At 35.5% G+C, this 12776-nt stretch overlaps 1 protein-coding gene across 1 annotated transcript in view; it reads right to left on the bottom strand.

Moving 5' to 3' along the window:
* RP1 (RP1 axonemal microtubule associated) overlaps nucleotides 1–12776 on the bottom strand; it is a 171517-nt gene that overhangs the window by 65916 nt on the left and 92825 nt on the right. Inside the window, exons 32-36 of the mRNA XM_014881614.2 lie at nucleotides 6950–7169; nucleotides 5484–5638; nucleotides 3376–3589; nucleotides 1880–2070; nucleotides 156–366 (exon numbers count right to left, since the gene is read on the bottom strand). Coding sequence (XP_014737100.2) covers nucleotides 156–366; nucleotides 1880–2070; nucleotides 3376–3589; nucleotides 5484–5638; nucleotides 6950–7169 — 991 coding nt within the window. The remainder of the gene's footprint in view (nucleotides 1–155; nucleotides 367–1879; nucleotides 2071–3375; nucleotides 3590–5483; nucleotides 5639–6949; nucleotides 7170–12776) is intronic.

Raw genomic sequence — 12776 nt, 5'->3', positions numbered from 1 at the left:
TTTCTCTTTTGTGGTAAATGCATGTGCAAAACCATCACATTCCTTAATGTCAAGTTGTTATGGAGATCTTCACACAGTATTTTTGGCCCAAAAGAGATATACTGGTATTGCAGAGACAGATCCTGACCCCAGTAACAGAAAAGGACATAGCTTACCAGGCAAAGGCTCCTGATCTGCATAGAGAGCTGGCAGCTCCACACATTTATCTTCCTTAGGGTTGAACCAGCAGTCAAAAGCTAAATACATCTCTTCCTTTGTGCCTGTGTGCTTCATATGCAGTAAATCTAAGTGCCATGGCTGTTTTAGCTCACTGTGTGGGCCAGTTACCTGAACTTTGTATATAGAGCCAATATCTGCCAGTTCATCCTGGGTGAGGAGAAAGAGAAGATGAATGGATCTCATTTCAATTGTGCCAGAACAAATGTAGTTGGCAGCTGTATGCAACAGTTGAACAAACTTCAGTAGTTAAAAAATTGAGGCAGATCTATAACTAGTACTATTTTTCCCCTTTCTAATCAATACAAAATTGATTTAAAAACACGAATGAGGAGATAGAATGCTTGAGGTTTGATATTAAGGAACAAGCAACAGCAGTCACTGCCGAAATTTGTACACAGAACAGGGCACAATGTTCATATATATTACACAGATTCAATAGATTATTTTCAGGCACAGAAGCTTTAGTCAATTTTTTAAAATTTGGACATTATTGGAAATATTTCTTACAATAATAAAAAATGATGCAATTAATTATAAAATTGAAGGAAAGCTAATTCAGTTTTGAGGAAACATCCAAGAGATCCTTCATCCTCACTCTAGATCATAGAAGTTTTATATTAAAATCTTGCATTCATACTTGAAGAAAAAAACAATCTAGTTCTTCTGGGGATAATGCACCATCTAGGACATACCATTGCTTGAGTAAGTGAACGCAGAGGAGGCCTTAAATATTAGCATTTGTGGTTTAAAATCAATATTATTTTTACTGTAAGGAAAAAAAAGGGAGAAAACAGAAGTTGTCTTTTCCTATTCGACAGTTCTTGGATTCTTTCCCCCACTCTTTCATTTTAGATATGCTCAGATAGTAGAAGTCCATGTGACCTGACTTCAGCCTTTCCTCTTACATGGCACTTCCAGTTTCATCTATTTTTTTTTTATTTACCAGAGGTTCTTGGAAATAACTCAGAAAAACCCTCTGAGTACTCCTCATTTTGGATCATGTTTGTGGTTAGTGTAGTCTGCTTAGTTCCTCTTTCATTAAAGAAAAGAGGAGCATCAAAATACAACAGATGATTTCTTTAGCTCAATCATAAAATTCAATTTATTAGGAGGAAAAAGGAAGAGACAATAAATAACAGGGGGAAAAAGAGAAATCATACTAGAAAAAGCAGTTCAGAGAAACTGATGGCAGAGATGAATAAATTACATGAGAGAGAAAAGAGAAAAATTAACCTTCTGTACCTTCTGTGCATCTGTGCATTTAATCTCATTTATGATTCTTCCTTCTCTATCATCATCCCCAAAAGCTCTACAGTATCCCATGGCATATTGTATGCTTACAAATTGCTGATTTCTGTGAGATCAACAAAGCCTGTAAATCAGTACCTGCCGCGTGGTGCACACTGTGATATGCACCAAGGGACCAATTCTCTCACTTAAACATTCTGAGTATGAGACACTGGGAGAATTTGCTCATTCAAAAACCATTGTTCATGTGTTGCTACCTACAAACAAAAATGATGATCTGTGCCAAACTACACAGAGGACTTAAAAATCAATTTGGTAGTTTAGTTTAAAGAAACAATTTATCTCAGAATTAAGTGGATTATTGGCTACATGATTCGTAGGCTTTTGTTGCAACAGAGAAAGGTTGAAGTACTTTAATCTGAATTGCTTTTCCTGTGACTTGAAGTGGCAACTTTTTGTGACTCAATTTGCCGAAGAAGATAAAAGAAAGGCATATTGGATCCTCTTCACCACTCAAGTCAGATCCAGTGACATCCATTATCCAGAAACCTGATGACTTCGTGTTGATTTCAGGCAGCTTAGGACTGAGAGTCGACCTTCTACCTTTAAAAATTACCAAAGAGAAAGGAAAGATGACAGCATGAGAGAATGGCATAATCTAACAGGACCATAGCCTTTACAGTACACAAACAAAGCCCTTTTTGCAGGTTATGTTGTATCTATAGCAACTGCTCACTAAGAATAACACATCAATATCTTTATTATTTTTTTTTTTGTGAAGAATTTAGCAGTTTAATGTTCTTTCTGTGTTTAAAATTTAGATTTAATGGCATTTTTGTATGCCAATGTATTTTCTTTGTCATGTTTGGAAGTAATTGCTTAGAGAATATTCAGTCACCTTTTAGAGGTCTAAGTAATTGTTCTTTAAAAAAGCAATCAGTATTACTAAAGCAAATTTATCATTTAAGAGCATGCAGCCATATGTAGCATATAACACCTAATGCAAAATGAACAGTTCTAATGAACTTTGCTTGTCACTAGATGTTACCTAGCAATATAATAGGTGCTGTAATAGTATGAGACTGACAGGTAACCTATAACAAATGCACAAAATTATTTGCCAGATCCTTAGAAAATCAATATTACTATCTTCCTCTCTTTTTCTTCAATAATTGCTGTTATTCTTCATTTTAATTCTGTTTTAACCATTCTGGGCGAAGTGAAAATGGTTTCATGAAGACGAACAGCTCTGAAAAATGTACTTTCTACAACTCAGAAAAACCACACAGCTGAATCAAGGACACTTTGTGTCTTATTCACTCTGGACAAACTTTGGTAGTTCATTTCCTTTGCATTGAATGGTTTTCACAGGACTGAAGGAAGAAATCTTTTACTACTTCTGAATGGCTAAAGGTCCTGCTGTAAGTGTCCTTTTGCAAGGATATCCAGGTTTAGATTTGCACAAATCATGGAGTAGTAGTAGGTGTGAAATGAGCAGAAACGAGCATACCAGAACTGCTGCTTTGTGCTGTGGAATACTCTCACAGGTAAAGACTAGGCTCATTTCACTCAAATAATTTTTCTTTGGATTTCAAATGAGATTCCAGTCCGAAAAATAGTGCATATAATTTAAGCTATTTATCCCCATGAGGTGCATGTCCCAAGCTTGGCTATTTACCTCTCATTGAAATATTCTGTGTTTAATTTGGAAGGCAGGTGTTCCATACACAACACACTGACAAGACAGAATTATATTAACTTTGACCTTACCAGATGTGGCTCTGCTATAACACTCAGATCAAACTGAAAATTCACATTTTCAATAAAAAACCATACTATAGAGTTCTAAAAGAGCTGTAGTAAAATGTATGTATATAAAAATGGGCAGGTCAGTTTTGCAGAACTTACCAACTGTTACAATCTCACAAACAGTCTCACATAAACCCAGATGAGTATCAAGCCAGTTCCACAGTGGAAAGACCCATTCTTTATCTGAATCTGGTGATTCCTTAACTGTCACCATCTTGAGGTACATCCCTGCCCCATAGCCTTCTCCATCATGTCCTATGACCACTTTTTGCAAATGACTCAGAGAAACAGCTTCCACCAAAAATGAATCCACCTGCAAAACAGAGAAATACTTAATTAAACAGAATTTTGACTTGAACTTCAAGGAATATATAAACCTGGAATCATCTGAGAATTCAAAAATTTTAAAGTCTGCTTCTCCATAAAATTTAGCATCTCCCTGCTGAATCTAAGAACGTACACACCGATTAGAACTACCACTTAATCCTATATTCATCATTAAAGATGCATTATAATTTCATTTGATCATTGGTCAATATGTATCACTGCATCAATCATTTCATATTACATTATATCTATATACCTCAACTTTCTGACAGTCAGTTATTTTTTGGTTCTAATCAAATTTCTATCTTTCAGATATCTAGTTTCTAAAGCTTATCATACAAGCCTAGATATATATACTAATAGTTGTAAAGAAAGGTTAGAAGTATAAAGAGTGTTTTCACTCCAAGACAGCTTTTTAATTCTTCTCCAGGAATCAGAAAAACTGACTTTTTCCTTTCCTTATAGAATGAAAATAATTGTGGAAACAGCAAATTGAGAACAGTAAGGGAGGAAGTTAAAAGTGAAGAGTAAAAGACGAGAGATGGGGAGGGAAGCAGAATGGAGGAGGCAGAGAAAGACATGAGAGAAGTAAACACAAGCAGCAGTAGATGAGAATTGGGAAGAGGATACGGAAAAATGTGAAATGCAAAGAAAGAAATTGTATGCCCCACTAAATTTTTACTTGTTTTGTAAGAAAGCCAGATGTTCTATATAAGGCCCAGCCAGGGAACAGATGGACCTCATGGTAACTGGTAAAGGTTAGAAAGTTATGAACAACTGGAGTTTGAACATGTCTAGCAATATCTAGGAATATAATTAACACCATAATTCGAATAAAACAATTCAGTAATAGGAACTTACTAAACTGGATGTCAAAACAATTAAAAAGCTAAGATATTAGCAAACTTATCTCTAAAAGAATACAGTAGTTGCTAAAGTTCTATGTCTTGTCCCTATTTCTTTTTAAATAAAATATTGGAGAAGTAGATTTTCTGGTACTAATATTGAAAGTACTTTCATATGACAAAAAAATCTTTTTTTTTCTAATAATAGCCAGAACCCAACAGCAAATTGTGAGCAGAAATTATTAACTTCATTAACTAAGATATTTTAGGAAATAAATCCACATATGAACATAAATTATAATAATTATAATATTGTGCTGTCTTCTGTATATAGCCATAGTTCTGAGAAAAACACAGAAATGAAATTTAGAAATTCTCTTAGTTCATTACTAATTCCACTTTTACTCTAACAAGTGCAGTGGTAATTAACTAATAAAATTCTTTCACACAAATTTAAGCCTCTCCTTGACAATGGACACTTTGGCATGACTTTCTTCAAATATCTTCAGTGACTGAAAGTCTAATTCACAGGAGAAGAATTTTATTTATAGAGGTCATCTAGAAACACTGAGTTTATCTGCATTTTTTTCCTAAGTGGAATTTTTGTATCTTGTCCAAATTTATTGATATGGATTTGCTGTTTCGAAGTGGGATTGTGGTTTCAGAAACATCATAGACTGCAAAAGTCTCGTGGAAAATTCTGTACCTAATTTTGCACCAATTTTTCAATTTTTTACTGCCTGTTCTGTCCTAAATTTGAAACAGAAGAAGTCAGAAGCATGATCACAGAGATTCTCCTCACTAATCTGCTTTTTATGGCCCATGTGGAGCCTTTATTGTCATGTGGGTATGTTCTTATACAGGAAATATATAACACATATAAGCATTGGTCTATTGTAAATATCTGGAAGATAAATTCTGTGAATGTTTCCAAATTCTTGCCTATCTAGCAGTCAGATGTATTCTGGGCAGGCATTAAGCGACACTTAATGCAGTGTTAATCCCGCATACAAGACTGCAGTATGGTGCCATTACCTTATTTCTTTGAAATTTTCTTCTTTTTGTTAAAGATGTCTGAAGTTTCCTCACACCTGTGTCCCCTCTTTTGCCATAGAGAGTGAGATAAACATTTGCAAAAGTCTCTGCTCCCCAGCGGTCGCCAATATGTACAGAAACAACATACTTATAGACTGTACAAAAAGAAAAGAAAAAGCTTAATTAAAACTGATTAAGTACAAGGTGTACTTAAAATAGTAACACAGAATATTTAGAAAGACCATCGGGTTTTTTTTCTATTTCTGCAGCTACAAAAATATCTGCTACACTGTGAACGAAATAATCAGGTTACTCTTTATGAATCTGACTGCTTCATGCTAAGCTCAATGGAGACTTTCCATTCACTTTCTTAGAAATTTGAAGGAAATAGGACTTTTATAATTTAGATTTAGGAATCTAGGCAAATTCTGCCCAATTCTGTTTTACTGTGCAAGTTCTAGAAAGTAAGAACTAATTTGCGTTAATTCAGGAATTGAACTAAATTAAAAACTAATTAAAAACTGAATTATCTTTGAAATAGATAATAATCAACATAGGTCAAAGAATAAGAATAAGGTTATGCAAATTTAAATAAGAAATAGATGCAACATAGCATCTGGATACATGGCATGATATATAAGTACAAAAATTTACAAAATGCACCTACTAATTTAAGGAAAGAAACTATAAATTCTCTGCCTTTATACTGACCCTGTATGAATTAATTTCTGTAGTCAGATCAGATGTTCTTCTGAGGAAGATAATTTAATTGCATATATATTCAGGCCCATACAAAAAGAATAACCAAAATTTTTCTAATGTCATTTTTAATGTACAGTCCTACAGGGTTAACATTTAACTAATGTTACACTATACTTTCTTTTAAGGTCATGAATAGGTTTGAGTATCCAGGGAACTTCTGGAACTTTAATTTAGCAAAGCAATCATGTCTCTAATTACTTTTATCTCATATGTAACTGCTAACTTTTCTGAACAAATGCAGGACTTGTGTAAGTCTTCACTTTCCAAGGGCATCCCTGAGACTCAGCATGGCAAAAAAAGTAGTCCCTAGGAAAAAAAATCCACAAACTTTCTGTGCAATAAGGCTTACTTCTGAAATTTACATTAGCAAGTAGTTATTGTAAACTAAGTAATTCAATAGTAACTCTAGAATAAATCATTTCCACGGCTTTGAACATGTTCATTTCCCTAAAAAGTCCAATTGCATTGTTCAGTTTTCTCATTTAAAATTGTGCAGAAGATTTAGCAACTGTAAAATCCAATATGCAACTTAACTGGAAAATTAAAATTTAAGTGGTCAGCATTCTTGCAGTGCATATATGAAGACACGTGCAACAGAGCCACTGAAGGTGTCACATCCAGACAAAGCACTATATTATATCTGTGGCAGCAATTTATTTTCAAGCAGTTAATTTACAGTTTTTATATCTTCTTGGTGTTTTTACCTGGAAAAGTTTTCTGGTCCTCAGTGACTGCAGGGAATTCTTTTACCAACTCCTTATCTTCTCTCTTAAGAACGAGCCAGCAGTTACACTCAAAGTTCAGTTCTTGTTTTGTATGCAACTCTTGTAAGTGAAAAGACTTCAGATGCCAGCCCCTAAAGCCTGGCACATCATCACAGCTGACTCGAATCTTGTAAACATCTCCCAGATCTCCAGTCTCAATCTGCACAAAATAGCATGAGAAAGAGGGTAATGTTAAGACTGGTTCACTTAGAGAGATTTTCCACAATCCCAGTGTAGAATTTCTAAACTTAACAGTAAATAATGGAAAAGTTGAGTTTGAGGCTGGGATAACTGTGTTGATAGAATCAATCCTTTTTATTTCAATAATAGTATTGTAAACATGGTACTCTGTAAGCATACATACTGTAAGCATGATAACTTTAGTGAGACACAGTTAAAATTAGCAAGATCTGTGCATTTAGGCTCTTTAGACAAAAGGTAACACAGAAAGTTGTGACCCTACTGGATAAAGAGAGCATTAACTTACAATTACAAATTCTAATATCAGCAGCTAAGTGAGTTATTAATTTAAAGACGATTATTATGAGCCTGAAATCACAGAATCGTTTAGGTTGGAAAAGACCTTTAAGATCATCAAGCCCAACCATTAACACAGCACTGCCAAGTCCACCAGTAAACCATGTCCCTGAGTACTACACCAACATGTTTGTAAATACCACCTCCAGGATGGTTACTCAACCACTGTCCTGGTCAGCCTGTCCCAGTGCTTACAATCCTACTGGTGAAGAAGTTCTACTGAATCCTCATCTGCTAAATGGCTTTGTTTAGAACATAAAACTACTTTATATCCAATTCTTCATTAAAGGAAAGGGATAATAAATAAATCATTAATGTTATAGAAATAACTTTGTAGGACAACAGAGCCCTGTTCCCTACTACACGTGGAAATTCAATAACTGGTTGCTGATTGTCGATAATGATCTGCATGACATTAATGACTGCCTGATAAGTCTTCTGAACAGCAGGAAGTATTGCCACAGCCATTCACTGGGCAACTATAAGAGAGAGAATATGGAAAGTGATTTTCGGGTGAAACAACTGAGAACTAGTAATTTTTAAGGGCAACAATTCTTTTTATTAAGTATCAAAAATACTTAATACAAAAAATGTTGCCAGTGGCTTGGTTCTTCATCTATTGCTGCTTTTTTCCCTCCACACCAGTCACAACATAAGATTTGGTGACTTTCCAGGAAAAAAATCCTTTGTGCACCCTATAGCATCACAGTAAGAAACTGAAATTAGCCTTACACAATCATGCCCTGGCTCTGGCAGCACCATCAGCAGATTGGCTCCTAAGAGCACAGACTTCCTAACAAAATAATTTATTCTGCTTCTCATCAGAGCTCTGAATGTGACAGCCCTTCACTCCTGACTTCACTTGCTTAAAGCTAGTTCATGTGCATTTGCACAGTGAGCACATACATGTAGGAACATATCAGCTACCTTATTCTAATTAGAGAGGTACTAAAAAATATGCTTTTGTCATTTTAGGAGAGTTGTACACCATTTTTAAGAACTGTTATGCACATAAGAAATGGCAAAATATCAGAGTATGAAGAGGAGTAATTAATTGAAAATAAAGCTACCTGCCCAAGACATTTTATAGGAATTTTATGAACAGTTTATGATGCAGAACTCATGAAAAGAGACCTTTGGTAGTAAGGAATTGCACTTGATGGATTAAAAGATCCCTTCCAGTCTGAATTTCCTGAAGTAAATATTATAAGTGGTTGCCATGCCCTCCTACACAGTTTCCTGACTCAGGGCATTGTTTAAGGGGCAGGGAAGAGCTCCTTTCTGTTGCCTGCATAACAGCCCTGGGCTGCTCGGAACCTCTCAGCTCCTGAACTGTAACTCCACAGTACTCATAAAGGCCACACAGCAGTAGCACCAGGCTTATCCTCTCTCTAAGCCTAGCCTGCCCTGCCTGTCTCTGTGCCATTGTGCTTGCAGAGATCAAAGTTGTCCCTGACTTGGTCTCCACTCCTGCACTGTGAAAAGGGAAATGCGTGGGCAGAATTTTGCATCAAGATTTTTCGTTCATGCTGTGTATGTTGCAAAGGATATCATGAGCTATGTATCATTAGCTGTGGTGGATTAAGTGATTAATTCCTCGCAAAATATGCATTCCACCTGATTAAACTTAACAGGAATTACTTGGGTTCATTGAGATGGGAGTGCACAAGTTCTTCACCCATCTAAACGACAGTTCTTTCACAGGCAACAAAGTCATTGCTTCTTCTCTTTCAGAACCAGACTACTGATTTTTAAAATTATTACCTGCAGATTTTTTTCTTACCCATGGACCCCATGATTGTATCACACAACTACTCTAAATGCTGTGAACAACTTACTCCATAAAGGACTCTGTTTAGGAGTTGCAAAAGTACAGAACTTGGTTATTTTTATGTGACAGGACAAGCTGTAATTCACATTTTACTTTGTCTTCTGCTACCCAAATTTGCAATTTGCTAGGATTCTAAGTTGTCATAAATACGTGTGCTATAATCCTTGTAGGAAATGCACAGAGGAGATTTGCAGGAAAATAATTCTAGAATACAGGACAGACTATTTAGAAGCCACAATTGTCAGTTTTGTTTCTAGAATCACAATTTCAATTAATTCCCTGACTGCCTTTGAACCTACAAGTACTAATAATCATACTGTTTATGATCCGTGGAATTAAACACCAGCTATTTTCAATTGAGTGAATTAGATAGTTCCTCTTTTTTTATGGATTTGTTTCTTCACTTACAGTTGTGGTCAGTATTAGCCTTTTTGTTCAGATCCATCATTTTACCCAGTGCTGCCATTACATCATTCTTGTAATTCTTTTCTGACCAATTTAGTACAAGCAGTTTTCCTTTGGAACATGATATTTTATCTTTGATCCCAAAATCGTCTGTTCCCACTACCAATATCTACTAATTGATGCAACATGAACTTTGAAGCAGAGACAGACATATAATCCATCACAAAGTATATATCCAGTGAATGCTCTGGTTTTAAATTTGTTTAATATTCGCTAGAGGATACTCTACCTCATTCATTATTATAATTTCCTAATTAATTTTTTCACATTTATTTCTTCTGAATAGTTTTCTCTAATATTCAGAACTTAAAATCTTAGCTGCGTTGTCATGATTTGTCACATACTAAACAACACAATACGTTTTCCATTACATGACTGAAGGAGCAGGGCTCCTAAAATTAGGAGGAGCCACTGGGCTTCTGAAGATCTCAGAGACAGGTGATAAAGATGATCAGAGAACTTAATAACATTTTAAATCTTTTTCTCTTTAACTCACACAGGGCCTCTCAAAGACATGATGTCTAGGGTAATTAAAGCCTTGTAAATGTTACTGTTTGGATGCATATTTAAATGTAATTCCTTTTCATTCTTTTCCCTGTTAAAACAACAACAACAACAACAAAAAACAAACAAAGAACAAACAAATCACACACACCCATCCCATAAATTATTCTAGTTAATAGGGTTTTCCCAAAATATCCTAAAATTCATTTGGACAGCCATCTGCCATATATTCCAGAAATCCTTCTGCTTGTTGTTTGGAGCATCATCTCATACTATAGAAAACATATGAATTATTGTATTATGTGATTTGAAACTTTCCATCACCTTCTTGATCCTTAATACAAAATACATTCAGAATTTACTGTGTATTTACCAACAGTCCTACTTGAAGCGTGCTATTGCTCATTTTGTACTACCTGTGCTAGTGTTTCAGACAATAGTTTTGGGAATCCTAATCTCACACTCTGTCCCATGTATTTTATAATTCTCTGGAGAAGAGAATGTGCACAATACACTAGGACTTTCCAAAGGCATACTCTAACAAACTTACTCTACTAGCAACCAAGAAACAAAGATGGCTGTGAGAAATATCTATATATTTTTCAAATCTATTCATTCCATGTGAGTCCAATATTTGATTCCAATTATCACCAGACTACCAAGAAAAAAAAAATCCACCTCTTCACTGGTTTCTTGCTAGGCTGCCTTCAGCTATACAACTCCTGTCAGATTTCATAACGTTGACACATTCACCTATTTTTCAATTTATTTTTTAAAACTAAGGTGCTCTAATAAAATTCATTCTTATTCAAGCAGCTCCACTATCATACTACACATTTCTGAGACTACTGAAACCCAACAGTACCTAAGAGCATGCTGCTATTTTCTCTCTTTTAATTTATTCTTTGTGCTTGCTATGTGCAATTAAGCTACACCTGTTCTTTCATAGAAGTTCATTGGACATATTTTGGATGGAATAATCATTCTGAATATGATACACATCTGTGCTTATACTTGTGTGAGAACACCTGGAAAATCAGGAATTTATATGCCTTTCTGCCCTCAGTGTGCAATAAATGTATCTCTGAGCTCAAGATTAAGCTTACTGTTTCAAAACTATCTGAGCAGCTTATAGCACATAACCTGTTGTTCTTTTTACTACATTGTATTATTAAGGATGTTTGTCTAGGACTAGGACCAGGATCTTGGGGGAAGGTTAAAAGTTCATTTATTCCTGTGTGTTGGAAAGCTGAATTCACAGCTTTTCCTCCTTGTGATATCATGTTCATGCCTCCGGCCTGCTGCTACAGTGAGAAAACATAAGCAAAGTTTCTGCATTCTTCTGCATTGTCTTAGTAAGAACAAAGAAAGGGAAAGCATAAAGTCTGGGTTTATTGGCTCAAGTACCTAAAGAGGTATGAAGGTGTTTTTGGAGATACCTGTGAATCCCCAAATGCCCCTTTATACCAGAGCTGCTATTCTGTAAACTGCATGTAAGCAATGCAGCAAAGAGATAAAACATCATGCACAGTAAATAATGCTCAAATAGAACTAACTTCTTCTTACAAAGCAATAAAAACAAGGACACAAATAGCTGTGGAGGAAATACAGGCACTAACCCAAAGTCTATCCAAAGTATGAATAAGCATTCAGAAAACTGCTGGTGTGGAAGGGTCCAATGGATAATGTACTGTGTATTCAGGATAATAGACTATGAGGGACAACCACGACTGACACACAGAAATGCTATTTTTTCCTAGTGTGATACCCAATCATTGAAATTAGGCAGCCTTCACAAGGAATACGTGACATTTGGGAAATTACCAACACGTTGGATATTACAAAGGTCTGCTTTATGCAATGATGTTTGCCAAAATTCAGTCAGCTGGTGCTGCTGCTCCATAGATAGATTCTGCCTCTACTGATCTCTTCCGTTTATGTTCGTGGCATAGGGTTGGAAGATTGTTTTGTTGCTCAGTGTGTTTCCTATGTGTTTTCTGATAAACAGCTGCTTCTTTGTCTTTAAGAAATGCCATTTATCTTTTCATTTACTCCCCATAAAGTTCCTAAATTGCTTTAGCTTGTTATTTAAACTGAAAATTCAGCCTGGATCAGGTCATTACAATGAAGCTTTGACATAATTTTCTAAATGTAGTTTTGCCATTGTTTTCAGAATGTTTATTGTAGCCATCGAAAAATCTTTCTGAGCTGTATAGAACTGCATCAAATTGCAAGCTATTTCTCCCTTCTTGCTGGCTAGAAGCTGTACTTCATGCCAATCACCAGAATTTGCAATGACTTAGCCTAGAAAGCCAGGACAGAATTTGAAGATTTAAAAGATGCCTCAGATGAATCCTCTCAAATCATCAGCATGTGTGTCAGGTGCATGGGTGGTCAGGACTGTGTTAGGGTTGATTTCAATACTGCCCA

Source organism: Sturnus vulgaris, chromosome 1 (genome assembly GCF_052056855.1).
Source record: "Sturnus vulgaris isolate bStuVul1 chromosome 1, bStuVul1.hap1, whole genome shotgun sequence".
Lineage (NCBI taxonomy): Eukaryota > Metazoa > Chordata > Aves > Passeriformes > Sturnidae > Sturnus > Sturnus vulgaris.
This window is presented reverse-complemented; position numbering and strand designations above follow the sequence as displayed.